Source organism: Aquarana catesbeiana, linkage group LG04 (assembly GCF_042186555.1).
Source record: "Aquarana catesbeiana isolate 2022-GZ linkage group LG04, ASM4218655v1, whole genome shotgun sequence".
NCBI lineage: Eukaryota > Metazoa > Chordata > Amphibia > Anura > Ranidae > Aquarana > Aquarana catesbeiana.
In genome coordinates, this window is record NC_133327.1 from 273,818,648 (window position 1) to 273,839,308 (window position 20,661).

Here is a 20,661-nt window from a genome sequence, read left to right on the forward strand (position 1 = left end):
TCTCTAGTTTGAGAAACAGACGCCTCACAGGTCCCCAACTGGCATCTTCATTAAATAGTACCCGCAAAACACCAGTGTCAACATCTACAGTGAAGAGGCGGCTGCGGGATATTGGGCTTCAGGGCAGCGTGGCAAAGAAAAAGCCATATCTGAGACTGGCCAATAAAAGAAAAAGATTAAGATGGGCAAAAGAACACAGACATTGGACAGAGGAAGACTGGAAAAAAGTGTTGTGGACGGATGAATCCAAGTTTGAGGTGTTTGGATCACAAAGAAGAACGTTTGTGAGACGCAGAACAAATGAAAAGATGCTGGAAGAATGCCTGACGCCATCTGTTAAGCATGGTGGAGGTAATGTGATGGTCTGGGGTTGCTTTGGTGCTGGTAAGGTGGGAGCTTTGTACAGGGTAAAAGGGATTCTGAATAAGGAAGGCTATCACTCCATTTTGCAACGCCATGCCATACCCAGTGGACAGCGCTTGATTGGAGCCAATTTCATCCTACAACAGGACAATGACCCTAAACACACCTCCAAATTGTGCAAGAACTATTTACAGCAGAAGCAGGCAGCTGGTATTCTATCGGTAATGGAGTGGCCAGCACAGTCACCAGATCTGAACCCCATTGAGCTGTTGTGGGAGCAGCTTGACCATATGGTACGCCAGAAGTGCCCATCCAACCAATCCAACTTGTGGGAGCTGCTTCTAGAAGCGTGGGGTGCAATTTCTCCAGCTTACCTCAATAAATTAACAGCTAGAATGCCAAAGGTGTGCAATGCTGTAATTGCTGCAAAAGGAGGATTCTTTGATGAAAGCAAAGTTTGATGTAAAAACAATGTTATTTCAAATACAAATCATTATTTCTAACCTTGTCAATGTCTTGACTCTATTTTCTATTCATTTCACAACGTATGGTGGTGAATAAGTGTGACTTTTCATGGAAAACACAAAATTGTTTAGGTGACCCCAAACTTTTGAACGGTAGTGTGTATATATATATATATATATATATATATATATATATATATATATATATATATATATAGCAGTAGCTTATAGCCACCAAATATAATTTCCATAACAACCTTGCAGTTTTGGTTGGTTATATGCTGCTCCCCCAGCTTTCATGTTGCTGTACAGCATCATCTCCTTAGAATTGTGTTTGTGCCCAGGTATCTTCAGACACCTTTTCACTGTTTTCCTAAGCCACCTTATTCTTTTGTTGCAGGAATCGCTTCTATTGGCAGTGAGGAGTTTGCCAGCTCGTGTTTTGCTGAACATAGCATGTGGCACGGGTGACAGCAGGGCCCTATTTCCGGCAAGCAGGCAATGCAGTAATGTGAGTGAGGGAAGAAGTAAGACGTTCAGGGGATTTGGGGTACTGAGTGCTTACATTTAAATTTTAAATAAATAATTCTTGCTCTGACTTTCTAGTTTCCATAACTTGCACTTTTTTCTTTTTCCCCATTTATATCTAGATGTTCTAGTTTGAGTATGTCCTGGTGGCCCATTCTATTGCTCTGTAACATTTGGAGCAAAAAGGAAAATGCAGCCACTGGATGTACAGAGGATAGAATGTAGAATTTTATAAGTGTAAGTGGCATAATCCACTTCCTGTACCCAGCATCCCTGTATAATTTGCTGGGAGAAGATTGCTGTAAAACATCAAGTCTTTAAGCTCATGTCTGAATGATTTCCAACTGCCTGCCAACCATAATACACCTATAAAACAGTGTTGGGCAATGGGCATTTGATTGACATATAGCTTCATTCCAGCCTAACATTAAAGGGTAACTCTACTTTTATTGGAAAAAAAATAGCAAATAAAAATATATAGCATATACAATTGCGACACAAGTCATGTTATTTAATGTTATTAAAAATGACCTTTCCTTTTCAATCTGCAGCGCTATATTTTTCTGTAAAATGCAATATGGCAACATGGAGGCATTTTATTACATGGATGGTGCACAGCAGGGGTCCCCAACCCCCCCCTCACTGCGGACCGGTACCAGTCCATGCCCTGCTTGAGGCAGAACTGCACTGAAGGAGCTGAGCGGTGGCCAAGCAGAGACCAGGTTTGGTTGCATCACCACCCGCGGCACCGCCCCCATCACCGTTGTTTGGTCCGCCTTCATGAGATTCTCAATCTCTTCAGGGCAGAACCCTATGTAATCGACTGCATATGTGCCGGTTTTCCCCACTCCTGACTTGTAATGCCAGATTCCTTTCTGACGCCGTAGCACTAAGGGAGGCTGCAAGAGGCTTTGCTTGTAGTAAGTTCTTTCACTGAACAAAGAAACCTCTTACAAAGTGACATGCTGCAACTGGTGGCAGGCAACAGTGACACCGTGCATCTGGTGGCAGGCAACAGTGACACAGTGCAACTGGTGGCAGGCTACAGCGACATGCTGCATCCGGTGGCAGGCTGCGGCGACAAGCTGCATCCGGTGGCAGGCTATGATGATAGGCTGCATCTGGTGGCAGGCTACGGTGACAGGCTGCATCTGGTGGCAGGCTACAGTGACAGGCTGCATCTGGTGGCAGGCTACGGTGACGGGCTGCATCTGGTGGCAGGCTACGGTGACGGGCTGCATCTGGTGGCAGGCTACGGTGACGGGCTGCATCTGGTGGCAGGCTACGGTGACGGGCTGCATCTGGTGGCAGGCTACAGTGACAGGCTGCATCTGGTGGCAGGCTACGATGACGGGCTGCATCTGGTGGCAGGCTGCGGTGACGGGCTGCATCTGGTGGCAGGCTGTGGTGACGGGCTGCATCTGGTGGCAGGCTGCGGTGACGGGCTGCATCTGGTGGCAGGCTGTGGTGACGGGCTGCATCTGGTGGCAGGCTGCGGTGACGGGCTGCATCTGGTGGCAGGCTGCAGTGACGGGCTGCATCTGGTGGCAGGCTGCGGTGACGGGCTGCATCTGGTGGCAGGCTGCGGTGACGGGCTGCATCTGGTGGCAGGCTGCGGTGATGGGCTGCATCTGGTGGCAGGCTGCGGTGACACGGTGCATTTGGTGGCAGGCACCATATCACGGTTTAGTTGCAGGAAAGCAAGTTTAGGGCTCTTACTGATTCTTATAGGTGTGTGCTCAAACGCCTACAGTGGGGACGGAAAGTATTCAGACCCCCTTACATTTTTCACTCTTTGTTATATTGCAGCCATTTGCTAAAATCATTTAAGTTAATTTTTTTTCCTCATTAATGTACACACAGCACCCCATATTGACAGAAAAACACAGAATTGTTGACATTTTTGCAGATTTATTAAAAAAGAAAAACTGAAATATCACATGGTCCTAAGTATTCAGACCTTTTGCTGTGACACTCATATATTTAACTCAGGTGCTGTCCATTTCTTCTGATCATCCTTGAGATGGTTCTTCACCTTCATTTGAGTCCAGCTGTGTTTGATTATACTGATTGGACTTGATTAGGAAAGCCACACACCTGTCTATATAACACCTTACAGCTCACAGTGCATGTCAGAGCAAATGCGAATCATGAGGTCAAAGGAACTGCCTAAAGAGTTCAGAGACAGAATTGTGACAAGGCACAGATCTGGCCAAGGTTACAAAAAATTTTTTGCTGCACTTAAGGTTCCTAAGAGCACAGTGCCCTCCATAACCCTTAAATGGAAGACATTTGGGACAACCAGAACCCTTCCTAGAGCTGGCCGTCCGGCCAAACTGAGCTATCGGGGGAGAAGAGCCTTGGTGAGAGAGGTAAAGAAGAACCCAAAGATCACTGTGGCTGAGCTCCAGAGATGCATTCAGGAGATGAGAGAAAGTTGTAGAAAGTCAACCATCACTGCAGCCCTCCACCAGTCGGGGCTTTATGGCAAAGCGGCCCGACGGAAGCCTCTCCTCAGTGCAAGACACATGAAAGCCCGCATGGAGTTTGCTAAAAAACACCTGAAGGACTCCAAGATGGTGAGAAATAAATTTCTATGGTCTGATGAGACCAAGATAGAACTTTTTGGCCTTAATTCTAAGCAGTATGTGTGGAGAAAACCAGGCACTGCTCATCACCTGTCCAATACAGTCCCAACAGTGAAGCATGGTGGTGGCAGCATCATGCTGTGGGGGTGTTTTTCAGCTGCAGGCACAGGATGACTGCTTGCAATCGAGGGAAAGATGAATGTGGCCAAGTACAGGGATATCCTGGATGAAAACCTTCTCCAGAGTGCTCAGGACCTCAGACTGGGCCGAAGGTTTATCTTCCAACAAGACAATGACCCTAAGCACACAGCTAAAATAACGAAGGAGTGGCTTCACAACAACTCCGTGACTGTTCTTGAATGGCCCAGCCAGAGCCCTGACTTACACCCAATTGAGCATCTCTGGAGAGACCTAAAAATGGCTGTCCACCAATGTTTACCATCCAACCTGACAGAACTGGAGAGGATCTTCAAGGAGGAATGGCAGAGGATCCCCAAATCCAGGTGTGAAAAACTAGGTTGCATCTTTCCCAAAAAGACTCATGGCTGTATTAGATTAAAAGGGTGCTTCTACTAAATACTGAGCAAAGGGTCTGAATACTTAGGACCATGTGATATTTCAGTTTTTCTTTTTTAATAAATCTGCAAAAAATGTCAACACTTCTGTGTTTTTCTGTCAATGTGGGGTGCTGTGTGTACATTAATGAGGAAAAAAATGAACTTAAATGATTTTAGCAAATTGCTGCAATATAACAAAGAGTAAAAAATTTAAGGGGGTCTGAATACTTTCCGTCCCCACTGTATGTCTTTCTCTGCAGCCTCAGCTGCATGGGACAGTGAATGAATGGGAAGTGCTCTGTGCTGATCTGCTTCCTGTTCATTCACAAACTGAAGTATTGTAAACACTTACTTGGTAGAACACTGTACTATGCTCAGGGCTGAAACTAGGGGGGGCACGCGCCCCGGGCGCTACATCGAGGGGGCGCCATGACTGACAGTGTATGTCGGCACTCGGCAGATGCTCAGAGAGGGACCAGAGCGGTAGGATCATGAGGCCATTATAAAGCATGCAGGAGAGCGTGCGCTTCCCCTCTCCTCTCAGCTCCTGGTGCCGATACACAGCACCAGTCAGTGATTTATTTGGTGGAGCTCTGGAAAGGTAGAGGCGTGTGGGAGCCTACAACTTAGATGCCTGTCTGCCTCTTTTGTGCTCGGAGGGACGCGTGTGCCCCCTCCCCTCCTGTGTCAGCTCTGCAGGCTGGCAGCGTGAATGGTCTGCATGAAGTGACCGACTGTGAGGAATTACAAGATCCTCTGCGAGCAGGGTCAGGTGGAGGAATGTGGCTGGGAGACAGCAGATCCCCTGGGCTGAACGGGAACATTGTAAGTTTATGTCCACACATGACCCAGTCTTTGAGCTGCAGCAGCCAACAGTGACCAGACAGAGCAGTTGAAAGATCTGTTCTGTTACTACAACTGTACATGCTGGTAGGGAGGCACACTGTTGTAAGGAGGGCACATGGACTGGATGTGCAGGTATCTGTTTTTCAATGCCCCTTCTATGTGGTGCACGAAGTACTGTATAGGATGCTTAAATATGTTACCATTTCGTTATTTATCCCAATTTCACGTATGTGATATTAATGTTCATAATCTGTAAATGTGCATTCTTCTCAATAAAATAACCGTGTTATTTGTATAAAAAAAAAAAAATGAGGGCACATGGATGGGGGGTGGGCAAATTGATCTAAGAGGGGCACTCTGAGGTAAGGGGTAGGGGACACACTGATGGAAGTGGGCAAGTTGATGTAAGAGGGGGATACGCTGATGTAAGGGGGGCACTGAAGTAATGAGAAGCTCTAATGCAGGAAAGGCACTATTGTTAGGGGAACACTAAAATAAGGGGGGGAACGTTGTGGGGGGGGATCTAAAGCAAGAGGGGACACTGTAATGGGGACACTGGTGCAACAATTTTGTAAAAAAATAATTCAGTTGTAAAATAATTCTAAAATGGAAATTAAATAATAAAAATAAAGTACCGACACCGTCCTCTTCTTCCCTTTTTTTTTTTTTTTTTTTTTTTTTTTTGGGGGGGGGGGGGGGGGGGGGGGCACTGAACTGAGTCTTTGCCCCGGGTGACAGAATGTCTAGCTTTGCCATTGACTATGCTTCAGCTATGAAGGAACACAATGAGTGAGTATGTTCACTATGTTTATTTAGAAAAGGAAGGGGCCAGTAAATTACATATTTACAAGCCCTTTCTTCTGCTTTCCTTCCTGAAGCCAGCAGCACTCTGGGGGGTGCTATATACTATATATCACAAAGTAATAATAGAAATAATGTGCTACTGAAGCACTAATGGCTGTCCCCCAATCACCCCTAAGCCTGCACCCCCCCCAATCTTCTTCCACCAAACCAGTCTCTCATGACAAAAAGGTTGGGGACCGCTGGTGTACAGAATGCCCCCCAGAAATGTAATTTCCTGCTTGTGTGATTGGCTTACTGATTTTCCCAGAAGTCTGCACCAAGTCACAAGTCAGGTTTTTGGCATCCCCAGCAACAAATATGCAATTTTTGGTGAGATACTCCCAAAGAAGTCCTATTTAAAAGGATGCAGACCCTGCGATTTTCCTCATTGGAGCCTTGCAAGTGTAGCAGCTGATTGATAATTATGAAATCCCTCCCATGAACAATTTTGCAAATAGACACAGACAAATAAACAGTGATTTCTTCAGAATAACAGTGTGTAAAAATCCTTGCAATGTACATAGATCACCGAGAGTGGGAATGTTTTTTTTCTTTTTTTCTCAAAGTGGAGTTATTCTTTAATGTGAATTTAGCATAGACCTTCTTTGTTGACATTTAATTAAAAATGAGCTAAATAATTAGGTCTACTTACTACTGTTCTACAAAAATGGAATCGGCATTTAGAATTCTGAATATTTTGTTAATAGGACGCTTTGGAGCTGGCTTGTGATTTCATCCAAAGCAATAAATTGTGTGGGACAACCAGTAACCTGTTTTCTGTGCTGGGTCGGCTTATGGAAAATCCTGTGCATCGAGGTTATCCCCGACAACTATTTATCATCACGGATACTGATTTTAATAATATGAGCAGGATTCTTGAGCTGATTAGAAGACACACAAGAACTACACGGTGAGAAAATTCAATTTGACTATACATGTCATGCAAAAAATGTATGTTGCTCAAGACCTATTTGCACTAGTTGTGGGCCTTCTTGATATTGCCGTCAAAACGACAGGTGCGGAGGATGCAGTTTCCCATTTTTATGAGTGAATCTGAATGAATCTTGGTCATGACCAAACTGATAAATAAAAGCACTGTGCACTTCATTATGCATTGTTAACAAACACAATTTTCATTTCTTTGTTCAACTGCCCTTCTAGATAATAGAGAGATGTTGGGTTTCCTTTATTCAACCCAATTCCTTTTTATCAGGCATATTTTGTAATCAAAATTAAAGGAATGCCCCTTCCTAAAATTTATTCTGAAAAAAAAAAGGGAAGAAAAACTGCCAGCAGGGATGGAATACAGTATAATTTAATGTGGAGGTAATGTCATTGTTTCTCTCAAAAATAAATCTATGATAAATTGTTGCAAAAATCAATGGGTACTTGTGGTCTGGGAAACAAATGAAAAAGTGCTCTTAGCTGCTCAAGTTTATTAGATGTAAAACAGGGGTTTGTGGCTGTCATCCATTGTATTTCAACCAATATATCTTCTGCATGCATAGTTGTGGTTAAGAGGGAAAAACTACGTTATATAGACCAGTGGAATGGATTATACCTCTAAATATGTGCTTTGAACAGTTGCCAATTACAATAGTGTTCCTTGTTTCCTGCACTGAATAGCAACAACTAATAGCAACAGTAGGAACTACAGTGGCTCAGGGTAGTTAGGCAGCCCACATTACCAGCGTTTTTAAGGGGTTTGATTACAGGCAAAGCCTCATATATTGTTTATATGGCTATGGTATGATATTCACTGAAAGCAAGTTTTAATAGCCTATTGTGGCATCATAGTGTTTTTCTAGTACAATACTGCAATATACTAATATTTTGCATGTATGCAGGGTGTTTGGTCTTGGACTTGGTGCAAGCACATGCCACAGATTTCTTGAGAAAGTTTGCAGAATAACAAGGGGAACAGTGGAGCTGGTCAGCGAGGGTGAAAGACTCCAGCCAAAGGTAAGTCTAATAAAACGGATTCTTGAACATATTTACGATAGATAATTGGTACTGAAAGACAATAACACTAAAGTTGTCAATTTTATTGTCCGATTTTACTAGGTTAACTGGCATGCAGGTATACGTATCTGCTATGAAAACTTGGCCCGGCAAGATAATTTGCCTTTTCACCACTACTCGCTCATCTTACTTTTATTTTTATTTTTTTACCTAGCAGAGGTATAAATCTGCCTCATGATTATTTATTTATTTTTTTAAATTTTTTTACAGATGTATACTTTTTATTCGGAGTATGCAGAGATATAATGGCATATATATGGTAGTATAAGTACAGTCTTGTAATCAGAGTGACCTAGTGAAAGACATAAAGAACACCTCAATAGTCAGGAATATGCAGCAAAAAGTATGCACTATTGAAAGATATGGAACAATGCGACACAGACACAATCCTAATAAGTGGTCCCTTATAGCTAACACTCAAGAATTAAAGTCAGACCATAAAAAAAATCCGGCACCAATAGGAATGTGTGTGTCTAGTCCCCAAGGGTTATTGGAGCCCCTTGTCCATAGCTGCTAGAAAACAATCCTTGGGTGGAAGAAGCATCAATGAACATGTGAAAGTTCTCTGAAAGCGCGTAGGACTTGTAGCTATAGAATATAGACACGATGGAGTGTAAAACAACCAGCTTTCATTAAAAAAAATATAAAACCATTTATTAGAACCACAAAGTCAAAAAAAGGCAATAACACGGTTGAAATGTGGAGGACTTAATTTCCATTCAACAATGTGTGTATGTTTCTTTATTGTACATCATGGGACACAGAGCCTAAGTAATTACTTAATGGGTTATGGGCCACCTTCAGGTGTTGACACTGGTATACCCAATCAAGGAAGTTGACTCCCTATATAACCCCTCCTCCTTCCAGGAGCACATCAGTTTTTTTCGCCAGTGTCTAAGGTGTTGGTCACAAGTGAAGATGTGCTCTGAGGAGTTCCCGGAGGGATCCATGCTGGATTTAAAAAAAACCTCCACAACTGGATCCATCCACGTCACTGAGGCCACAGGATGGTACCCGGGCCTCGCATAGAAGAACAAGGTTTTGCCTGTAACGCTTCTCTTGGAGGGCTGGACCCTAGGAACCAGGACTCTTTTTGGTCTTGCTACATTACCTAAAGTTGCTCCTGAGGGGTGCTATGCAGGTCCAAAGGAGTGGAACCCCTATTAAAAGTGACCCGGTCTTTGAAGGTTTACTAACGCAGCCTGCCGTGATGGGTAAAGTTTGGATCTGTCTGTTTCAGCAGTATTCTGCAGCAAGGATACAGTAAGGGAAGAAGCTTAGGTACTGTAAAAAGTCCACCTATGCCTTTCTTCCATATGTTAAACACTGTAATGCCTTAAAATCTCCTCTAGAGGGAGTAAAGATACACATACCTTATTACGTTGTTTCTCAGCAGCTCTGTTCAGCTACAACAGCTTGTGTGGTCCCAGTTGCACGAGGGGGTTTGAATTGATCAAAATGTCCCCCCCCCCCCCCAAATTGGGGAAACTAAGGGGATGGGGGTACAGCAATGTGTCAGCGCTAAACTGATTTACACTTAATGAGAATATAAGTTTCAAGTGCTAATATATATATATATATATATATATATATATATATATATATATATATATATATATATATATATATATATATATATATATATATAAATTCTCCCCCCCACGAGGGGTGCGGGGTGGCGCTGCTTTTTTTATACATCAAGCTGAGCTTTTGTTCTGGTTTGGGAGGTTTAGCAGCAGCTAGCAGCAGTTTAATAAAATTTTATTATGATTTACTTACCTTGCTTGTTGCGCCCATACAGTGAAACTGCCAGGAGCGCCAGATGGCAGCGGCAGCCTCCTCCTTCGAGTCTGCATTACAGTCCTGAATGCATGTGATGAAGGGGGGGGCGAGGGAAGCTACAAAGATGACTAAAGTGGCAAAGTGAACTAAAAAAGCAGAAACGGGCCAATGCATGAATAGATCCTACATGCTAAAAGAACATGGTGGGGATGCAGTGCAGTGCAACGTAGCTGATCAACATGACATGTTGCGGGCAGACAAAGCCTAATATATAAAGGTAATCGTGAAACCGTGACTGCTTGAATATAGCAAAACAAAAATGCATATACCAACACAAATAGGGTGAATAATGACACAATGCAAAAAAAAAAATATATATATAATGCAAGAAAAATATATGTGGGCTAGTGCCCCATTAGCAAAAACGTGCCAGATCCTGGTGAACTACAAGTGACAAATCCCTAGGACAAACATGAATATTAGTTCTATCATCCAGTCCAAAAAGCAAAAACACGTGATGAGAAACGCAAAACAAGTCCAATCGTGAAGGGAGGGGGGATCTTCAGTGAGGACACCTCCGTGTTTGCAAGCCGCTTACCTTACAGCTGTAAGGTGTACAGCCTGTGTTGCAAATGACCCGCAGGTGTAGACGTTCCATGTATACAGGCAGTGACAATGATGAACATGCCAAGCGAAATATAAAAAATAAAAAGTATACAGCATGTAAAATAACTCTGCAACGACCACAGTGGAGGGGGGGGCAAGACACACACAGGGGGAGGTTGCACTCACTTTCATGAAGTGAGTGTGGGCATCAATCCACGAGCGCCGAGCTCGTATGCCTCCAGGAGTGTCACCAATCTGGAATCTGTCCCCGTGCCTGGAAACTGGAATATGTCCCCGTGCCTCTCTCCTCGGTGTTCGTCAGGTAGAGTAGTGATGTACAGTGTGAGGGGGAAAGAGACGCACATAGCGTGATCCCATATAAAAGGTATATTTATTTAATAAAACAAGTCCAATCAACTTACATTTAAAACAATGCTGCAGTGTGTAGTAACTACGAGCGCCGAGCTCGTCTCCTCTGAAGAAGTCACGTGACGTGACGATATGCATTAGGATTGGAGCACGGGACGCTGCCATAGACAAACAACAGGAGACGAGCTCGGCGCTCGTAGTTACTACACACTGCAGCATTGTTTTAAATGTAAGTCTCTATCAAGAGCAGCTGAAGTGAAGAGGCTATCACACAGGACACAGGTGTGTTCTTTACCCTGTATTGGTAAAGTCCATTCCAGGGCTGGTTTTATTGGGAGTCTGATAGAGATCTGGGTGGGACAGACTCCCAAGTCCATGGACCGCAGTTTAATGTTTTCTTTTCAGGTCTTGATTAAAGGGGTTGTAAAGGTATACATTTTTTCACCTTAATGCATTCTATGCATTAAGGTGAAAACACTTTTGAAAATACCGCCACCGCCGCCCCCAGCCCCCCCGTTTTACTTACCTGACACCTTGAAACTCGGCCGCTCGCTCCCGACCTCCATTCAGCCGATCAGCCTGGTCGCTGATTGGCTATAGTGGATGGATTGAAAGCAGTGCAGCCATTGGCTCGCGCTGCTGTCAATCACAGCCAATGACGCGGCGCGCCGGGGGCGGGGCCGAGTGATACAGCGAGCGGCTATAGCTGCCGGCTGTATCACGGGAGCGCGCCCGCAATAACTAACCACCATGTGAGAGAGCTCGCATTAAGGTGGTTAGTTATTGCGGGGAGGAGCTGAGACAGCCGCCGAGGGACCCCAGAAGAGCAGGTTCGGGGCCACTCTGTGCAGAACGAGCTGCACAGTGAAGGTAAGTATAACATGTTTGTTATTTAAAAAAAAAAAAAAAAAAAATTACCTTTACAACCCCTTTAAGGCAGCTGGTCCTAGCTCTCAGGGGGAGAGTGTGTGTCTCCATGTGAGGAGGCAATTAGGAGCATGGCTGCTTATTCCCTGACTTTGGATACAAAGTAGTAAGGACACTTACTACAAAACCAAGGACTGGTCAGACTACGAACACAGTAAGGCTCGGTAGAACAGAAGTTTGTTTTTGTTTGATTAATGGCAAGATGCCTTTTTCTTCTGTTTGGGAATATCCTGTGGATTAAACATGTTTTCCTAAAGACACAGTGAGTTTGTCCCTGCATTGAGTCTGATCCCCTACATTGGTGGAGAATGCGGGCACAAGACCCAGAGACTGTACCTCTTGCAGCAACATTTTTGAAAAAAAAAAGGAAGATTTTTTTTTTTTTGTGTTGAATTCACTGGTACTAGTATACTGTTAAGAGAATGGAGGAAATAATCAAACAGCTGGTACAAGCACACACAGACCAACAAGTAACCGCTTGTTGATAACTGCTACCCAAGCAGCCATGCAGGAGCAGAAGGAGTTCAATAAGCTCATACAGAGTCAGGTACAGTCCCTGACTGACAAAATTCTACATGTGGACAATATTGCAGTATTACGCAAGTGAGTGCAGGCTGCACTACAGAAAATGAAGTCCGAGGATGACGTGGAGGCTTTCCTCACAGTTTTTGAGAGGGTGGCAGAGCATGAAGGGCTACCCCAGGACCAATGGGCTGAGGCCCTTGCTCCCTTTTTGACTGGGGACCCACAGAAGGCCTTTTTTGATCTGAATGCTGCTGAGGCCCGGCAATATAAAACTCTGAAAAATGAGATTCTGGCCCGCTTTGGTGTAACAATGGTTGTGAGAGCTCAGCACGTCCATGCTTGGCAATATAAGGTGGACCAACCTGCAAGGTCCCAGATGTATGAACTCATTCACCTCACACGGATGTGCTTACAGCCAGAGGTTGCCACCCCAGCCCAAATCGTGGAGAGAGTCGTAGTGGACCGCTTTGTGAGAGCCCTTCCAACCCCTATACAGCGATTTGCCGTGAGAGCTGATCCTAAAGATACCAATGAGTTGGTGGCCCCCGTGAAGCGGTACTTGTGTACTGAGGATTTTCTTCAGGGGGTAGTACCCAAAGAATCCTTCTCCAAGAGACAGAAGCCCACCAACCTGGGAAAAGGTGATCCCGCCCTAAGGTGGGGGGAAAAAGGTGGTAAATGCGATTGAGGTTCCTGAGGCGCAAGGTGTGAAGAGGCTCAATCACCAAAGGGAGACCTGCCAGGACTGGGGTCCTATAGTGTGCTGGCATTGCCAAGAACCTGGCCGCCAGTTGTCCGCTGGTTGTATCGAAATACCTCACTAGGAGGCATTAGAAACCGGTCTTTAAAGTACCGCATAGTGTATATCTGATCTCCATTAAAGAAGTCGACGATTCTTAGTAACCCCTTATTAAGCCACCATTGGAACGGTCGTGGAGTCAAGCCATGTGGAAGATCTAAACTTGCTAGATCTAAACTTAATCTATGGGTGGGACCCCTTACGCTCACAACATTTGAATTGTCATGCCAAGCCAGAGGCATACAAGGGGAGCGGATATCTGCGATATACGCTTCTCTTACTGAGCCAGATTTGAAACTTGCTTATATGGACCAGTGGGAGAGGGACTTGAATCTTGCCTTTGATTTGACTGAGTGGCAAGATATCGCTTACAAGTTATCCAAAATTTCCATCAGTACCACCCTTATAGAGGTCAACTACAAAACGCTCTTGCGAAGGTACCTGCTACCAACTAGGGTAGCTAAAATGCATCCTTCTACCTCACCAAATTGTTTCAGACGATGCTGACAGCTGGGGACGATGCTCCATACTTGGTGGCAGTGTCCTCTCGTAACTGGATTCTGGATTAGGATTTTCAACTTTATTAAATTCAGTAACGGGTAAAAATCCGCAGATCTCCAGTAGTTGCTCTTTTCCACAAACTACCTGACGAAACACCCAAAAAACCTGTAAAGTTGATTACTTACATATTGCTGGCAGCGAGAATTACAATTGCTAGGCATTGGAGACCGTTGGTAATCCCCTCTTGACCAGGTTAAAAGTAAACTCAATTGGATCAAGATTAACAATAAACTCACCTATATACTTCGTTATAACACCAAGAAACTTAACACGGTGTGGGACCCGTAGATCGATTATATCTCGACTTTGTACGAAACTCCAGGTTGACCCTCTCCTCCTTTTTATCTCCCTTTTCTCTCTCTTCCCCCCCCCCCCTTTTTTTTTTTTTTCCCCCCTCTTCCCTTCTCTTTCCTACTTCCTTTTTTCTTCTGATACTTATATGTACAATGCAGATGATCGCCTATGGGGCCTCACACAGTAGTGAGCTCCGGGATAATCTCAGGGTTCGCTACCAGACTTCCTTGTGAGCCCAGGTCTCTGCCATTCACCATACGTGGTGGAGTTCCGGATCATGGGGGGAAAGTATTATTCAGTCCCATTGGTACTTGGATACATATCGCACATTTTGCGTTCTACTGCAAGGGTAGGGGACAGATATGTAAAATGACTATATTTTCTGTACTTCTGTATTATGTTAAAAATCTGAGAAATCGACTTTGTCTTATCGATGTGTCTGTTCATTTTGAAATTTGATTCTTTTTCAATAAAAATATTGATATATAAAACCTTATCGCATCCCCGAAGCTCAGCGCCAAGTAGTCTCAGAGGAAATAAGGAGGATGTTGCAGCTTGATGTAATAGAAGAATCCTATAGTGAGTAGTGTAGTCCAATCGTCCTTATTCCCAAGCCGGATGGAAGCATCCGATTTTGTAATGACTTCCTAAAGCTAAATGAGGTGTCAAAATTTGATGCTTATCCAACGCCCGGGGTGGATGAGCTAATTGAGCGTTTAGGACATGCTCGATATATCACCACCCTGGACCTTACGAAGAGGTATTGGCAAATACCACTTTCAGAATGTGCGAACGAGAAGACAGCCTTTTCCACTCCTGAAGGGCACTGGCAGTATAAGAGCATGCCATTTGGCCTACATGGGGCCCCAGCCACTTTTCAGTGGATGATTGATGGATCCTTAGACCCCACCAAGCCTATGCATCTGCATATTTAGATGACATGGTCGTTTTTAGTGCAGACTGGGAGAGCCACTTACCTGAAGTGCAGGTGGTTAACGCCCTCCGTTGTGAGGCTCTGACAGCCAATCCTAAGAAGTGTGCTGTAGGATTAGAGGAGGCCCGGTATTTAGGTTACATTATTGGCAGGGGGGTAGTAAAACCCCAAGTCCCAAAAGTCCAGGCAATCCAAAGTTGGCCAAGACCACTTAATAAAAAACAGGTCAGGGCTTTTTTGGGGTCAGTAGGCTACTACAGAAGGTTTGTCCCCGATTTTGCTACGTTGGGCACTCTCCTTACAGATCTTACCAGGGGGGGGGGGGAGTCCACAAGGGTAACTTGGTCCCCAGAAGCTGAGAAAGCTTTCCAGAACCTAAAGACAGCCCTGTGTAATAGCCCTGTCTTAACTACCCCAGATTTCACACAGGAATTTATAGTGCAGACGGATGCTTCAGAAGTGAGATTAGGTGCAGTATTGTCCCAAGTGGTGAATGGGGAGGAACACCCCATAGCATTCTTAAGCAGAAAATTGACCCCTGCTGAAAAAAGATACGCCATTGTAGAAAGGGAATGTCTAGCCATCAGATGGGCTCTTGAAAGTTTAAAATATTATCTGTTAGGGCTAGTTAGGGTTAGTTTAAGCTCCTAACTGACCATGCCCCTCTCAAATGGATGGCCCAAAATAAGGAGAAAAAATGCAAGAGTTACCAGATGGTTCTTGGCTCTACAGAATTTTAAATTTTTAGTAGAACATAGACCAAGTAGCCAACAAGCTAATGCGGATTCTCTTTCCAGAGTTTACAGTCTGTTTGCGCAAGTTGCTCAACCCCTCCGAGGGGGGGAGGGGTTGATATATTAACATAGGTTAAAATTTCAGGAAAAGTGATATGTGTTCCTCCACGGATTCTTAGATTTGCAATCTAAGATAATACCAGCAAAGACTTCAGGGTAAAGAAGGATAGTTCTTTACAATGTTATTGGTAAAGTCCGTTCCGGGGCTGGTTTTATTGGGAGTCTGATAGAGATCTGGGTGGGACAGACTCCCAAGTCCATGGACCGCAGTTTAATGTTTTCTTTTTTCAGGTCTTGATAAAAGTGGTGTTCCGGCCCAAATTATATTTTTAAAATAAAAATACCCCTATAATACACAAGCTTAATGTATTCTAGTAAAGTTAGTCTGTAAACTAAGGTCTGTTTTGTTAGTTTATAGCAGTAGTTTGTTATTTTATAAACTTCCAGCAGGCCGTGGCCATCTTAAGTGTGGGCATCTGAAGCCAGACTGCATTTCTTCCTGGATCTCATCCTTGCAGATCTCGCACATGCTCAGAGCAGCACAAGCAGTGTAATAGGGTTCAGGTCAGGTTTCCATAGCAACGGCAGTGTCAGAGGAAGTTGCCGCCCCTTCCCAGAAGGCATTGCAAACAGGAAATGATGCGATGGGCCATGGCCAGGGAGGAGGAAGTGAAAAATGAATACAGCAGATATACAGTAGGTGCTCAGAAAAAAATAAAAAAATATCCAATTCGTTTACAGTGCACAGTTTAGTGAGGGATGCTGAAGAATTGTAAAAGTGGGTGGAACTCCACTTTAAGGCAGCTGGTCCTAGCATTAAGGGGGAGAGTGTGTGTCTCCATGTGAGGAAGCAACTAGGAGCATGGCTGCTTATTCCCTGACTTTGGATACAAAGTATTTGCGAATGTAAGGACACTTGCTGCAAAACCAAGGACTTGTCAGACTACGGACACAGTAAGGCTCGGTAGAGCAGAAGTTTATTTTTGTTTGATTAATGGCAAGATGCCCTTTTTCTTCTGTTTGGGAATATCCTGTGGTTTAAACATGATATTTTCCTAAATACACTGTGAGTTTATCCCTGCATTGAGTCTGATCCCCTGCAAGGCATTTCCAGTACAGGAAATGCAATTGTTATTCAGCATCAGAAATTGATCTGTATATTTGTCTTAAAGTGCCTTTGCTTTTGTGCTTAGTATTGTGACTTCTAGAGCTACCACTAGGGTGCCAAAAATACCACCCTCAGGTGCTGGGAACTCCAGTCATGCCTCCACACTGTTATCCTCTCTGGAGATACCAGATATGGCAAGCCAGGGTGAGTCATTGGAACCTATTGGTTTTGCAAATGCTTCTCACGCTTCAGCCCCTGTATACGTGACTGAAGATGCATTTTCCTCTGCCCTACAGGGCTTAGAAGGAAGATTAGTGGCTTTAATCGCATCCTCCATCCAAGGGGATAGGAAGCGTGCTAGATTCCCCTTCCCCACCTCAAACCCTTTTACCAAGAGAACAGTGGGCACAGGATGAGGTATTACCCTCAGGCGATCACGTAGATGAACCTTATGCAACCTCGCAATCTGAGAGATTGAGGGTACAATCGCTTACGGAGATGGTTCATTCCACTTTCATGCTACCCCTAACAGAGTCAGCTGAAAGTTCGGTCCCTTCCTTGGGTTCTTCAAAACCTTTACAGCCTTTTCATGCATTACTAGAAAAGCTTATTTATGCTGAATGGGATCATCCAGATAAGCATTTTCTTCCTCCAAAGAGTTTCTCAGTTATCTATCCCATGGAGGAGAAATTCACAAAAGCCAACGTACCAGCAGTAGACGCTGCGATTTCCAGCATCAATAAAAATTTAACTTGTCCAGTAGACAATCACAAATGCTTAAGGATCCAACAGATAAGTTGGAATTTTTGGTAAAATCCTCTTTCTTTCCTGGCAGGTGCGGTTTCTCAGCCTGCAGTCGCTGCAATAGGCATCTGTCAGTCCCTAAAGGACCAGTTCAAAGAGGCCCTTAGGGAGGTCCCTGCACAACAAGCCCGTGTGTTAGTCGAACTACCAAATGCGCTATGTTTTGCCATAGACGCCATAAAAGACTCTATCCACCAAGCGTCCCGCCTTGCGCTTGTGCTAAAACACATGCGTAGGACCCTGTGGTTAAATAGTTGGTCAGCCAAAGCATCTTGCAAAAAAGCTTCTGACTAGTTTCTCTTTTCATGGGGAGCGACTATTTGGGGAGGATTTGGTCAAATACATCCAAATGATTTCTAGCATGCAAGGTACTCTTTTTGCCCAAAAGAAGTTATAAACGTCCTTTTATTTAAACGGACTCCTTCCCCTGCGCCAGGGGCAGCTGCCTCTAGGCAGTGGCGACGGCCTCCACCGTCAGACTCTAGAGGACAAAACATTCATCCCCTGTATACATGATTCAAAATGGGTTTTTCCTCCACCCTGCAGGGCCTAGACGGAAAATTAGCAACTTTAACCGCATCCGCTATCCAAAAGGATAGGAAGCGTGTTAGACCCCCCTCCCCCACCCTAGACCCCTTATCAAGGGAACAGTGGGTAGAGGATGAGGGCTTACCCTCAGGTGATCAGGAAGAAAAGCAAACTGATTACTCCTCTGCAGAGGCGACAGCTGGAACCTTTTTTCAGCCTCGCAATCTGAGAGATTGCTGGTACAAATCTCTTACAGAGATGGTTCGTGCCTCTTTCAAGCTACCTCTAGTAGAGTCAGCTGTTCTGTTTCTTCTTAGGTTCCTTAAAACCTTCACTGCCTTTTTCATGCGTTTCCTGTACATGTACAGATCCATGCAGAAATTCAACAGATCCATTCTAGATCTAAAAGAATCTAAATCAGTTCGTGAAGATCCGCTCCTTTCTATGGAGTTGACCAGGTTAGTAGTTTCTATCCTACAAGGAGGAAAACTTCTGGCGTCTATCGGCATCGGGGATGCATATCTGCATGTCCATATATTTTCCACTCACCAAAGGTTTCTGCGGTTCAAAGTAGAACAGCATTTCAGTTTGTAGCCTTGCCCTTTGGCCCAGCTACAGCACCCCGAGTGTTCACAAAAGTGCTAGCCCCACCTCTAGCCAGGTTAAGGGCACAGGGCATAAACAGTCTTGGCATACCTAGACGATCTATTGCTAATAGACCAATCGGTGTTCGGAGTAAGATGTATGCATTACAACCAGTTACCTGAAAAAGTCTGAGTTGCGTTCTCAACTTAGAGAAGTCTCCCTTAAAACCGCTAAAAAAGCTGGAGTATTTCGGTCTGATCATAGGAACAGCCCAAAAAAAGGTGTTCTTGCCCAGGCAAAAAAACAACTCCATAAGACAGTTGGTGCGGATGGTCAGGTCAAAAGGAGATCAATCCACTCACCTTTGCATGAAGTTGTTAGGAAAGATGGTGGCTTCATTCGAATCAGTTCCCTATGCCCAGTTCTATTCGAGACTGTTGCAAAACAGTATTCTATTTGCTTGGAACACAACGATTTTGGACTTTTGGACTTGCCAATGCGGCTGTCCCCAAGGGTGTCCCAAAGCCTTAATTGGTGATTACTAAAGAATCTGCTAAAAGGTAAATCCTTCAGACCAGTTATCTGGAAAGTGGTAACGACAGAGAAGAACTGTCCAAGGACAGTGTTCAAGAACTGAAAGAGCCTTGCCCATCAACATCCTAGAGATTCGGACAGTGCATCTGCCTATGAAAGCCTGGACTTCCAGGTTAAGGGATTGTCCTGTCAGGATCCAATCTGTCAATGCCATGGCTGTGGCCTATATCAATCACCAAAGGGGGCATCAAGAGCTCTCAGTGCAGAGAGAGGTGAATCATATTCTAACTTAGGCACGGAATATTTCTTTCTTTCTGCCCATCAGCAGTCTTCATTCCGGGAATAGAGAATTGGCAGGCGGACTACTTAAGTCGCCAGCAAATTATTCCCAGGGGAATGGTTTCTTCACCCTGACATATATTTTTGGGCTGTTTGTCAAAGATGGGGGACTCTGGATTTAGATCTTCTAGCGTCCAGTTCAACATAAAGTTAGTCAACTTTGTGTCTAGAACAAAGGATCCATTCGCATGCAGAACAGATATGTTGGTGATACCGTGGGATCAGTTCTCACTGATCTATGCATTTCCCCCTATTCAGTTGCTGCCTCAACTTCTTTGCAGGATCAAGCTAGAAAGAAAACCTGTAATTCTGGCAGCACCAGCATGGCCCAGAAGGTCATGGTAGGCAGAAATCGTAAAGATGGCAGTGGAGGGTCCGTGGTCCCTTCCACTAAGGCCAGACCTGTTCTCACAGGTGCCGATATTCCATCCTACTTTACGTATGCTAAATTTAACGGCTTGGCCATTGAAACCCACATTCTGAAGAAACGTGGGCTTTCAGGGTCAGTTATCTCTACTTGGTTTAATGCAAGGAAACCAGCTTCCAGAACTTCACATTAGAGAGTCTGGAAGACTTATGTTTCCTGGTGTGAATCCAAGGGTTGGCACCCTCGAAGATATATCATAGGCAGAAGTTTTGCCTTTCTACAATTAGGCATAGAGATGAAGTTGGCCTTGAGTACTATTAAGGGCCAAGTCTCAGCCTTATCGATTTTATTACAGAGACCGCTTGCTACGCATGCTTAGTCCGGGGTTTTATGCAAGGGGTGATGCGGATTAATCCGCCAGTTAATTCACCTTTTAAGTCCTTGGGACTTGAACTTAGTTTTGCCAGTGTTACAAAAACAGCCATTTGAACCGATACAGCATATTCCCTTAGTCCTTCTGACAAGGAAGCTGGTATTTTTGGTTGCTATATCCTTAGCAAGGAGGGTTTTGGAATTGGCTGCTCTTTCTTGTAA

The 20,661-nt window shown here is 44.4% G+C and overlaps 1 protein-coding gene across 7 annotated transcripts in view; it reads left to right on the forward strand.

Annotated features, from left to right (window-relative positions):
• VWA5B2 (von Willebrand factor A domain containing 5B2) overlaps positions 1 to 20,661 on the forward strand; it is a 123,796-nt gene that overhangs the window by 55,287 nt on the left and 47,848 nt on the right. For all 7 annotated transcript variants that reach the window (XM_073626588.1, XM_073626584.1, XM_073626581.1 and 4 more), the window contains 3 exons: positions 1,228 to 1,338; positions 6,897 to 7,099; positions 8,037 to 8,151. In XM_073626588.1, the coding sequence (XP_073482689.1) occupies positions 1,228 to 1,338; positions 6,897 to 7,099; positions 8,037 to 8,151 (429 nt within the window). The remainder of the gene's footprint in view (positions 1 to 1,227; positions 1,339 to 6,896; positions 7,100 to 8,036; positions 8,152 to 20,661) is intronic.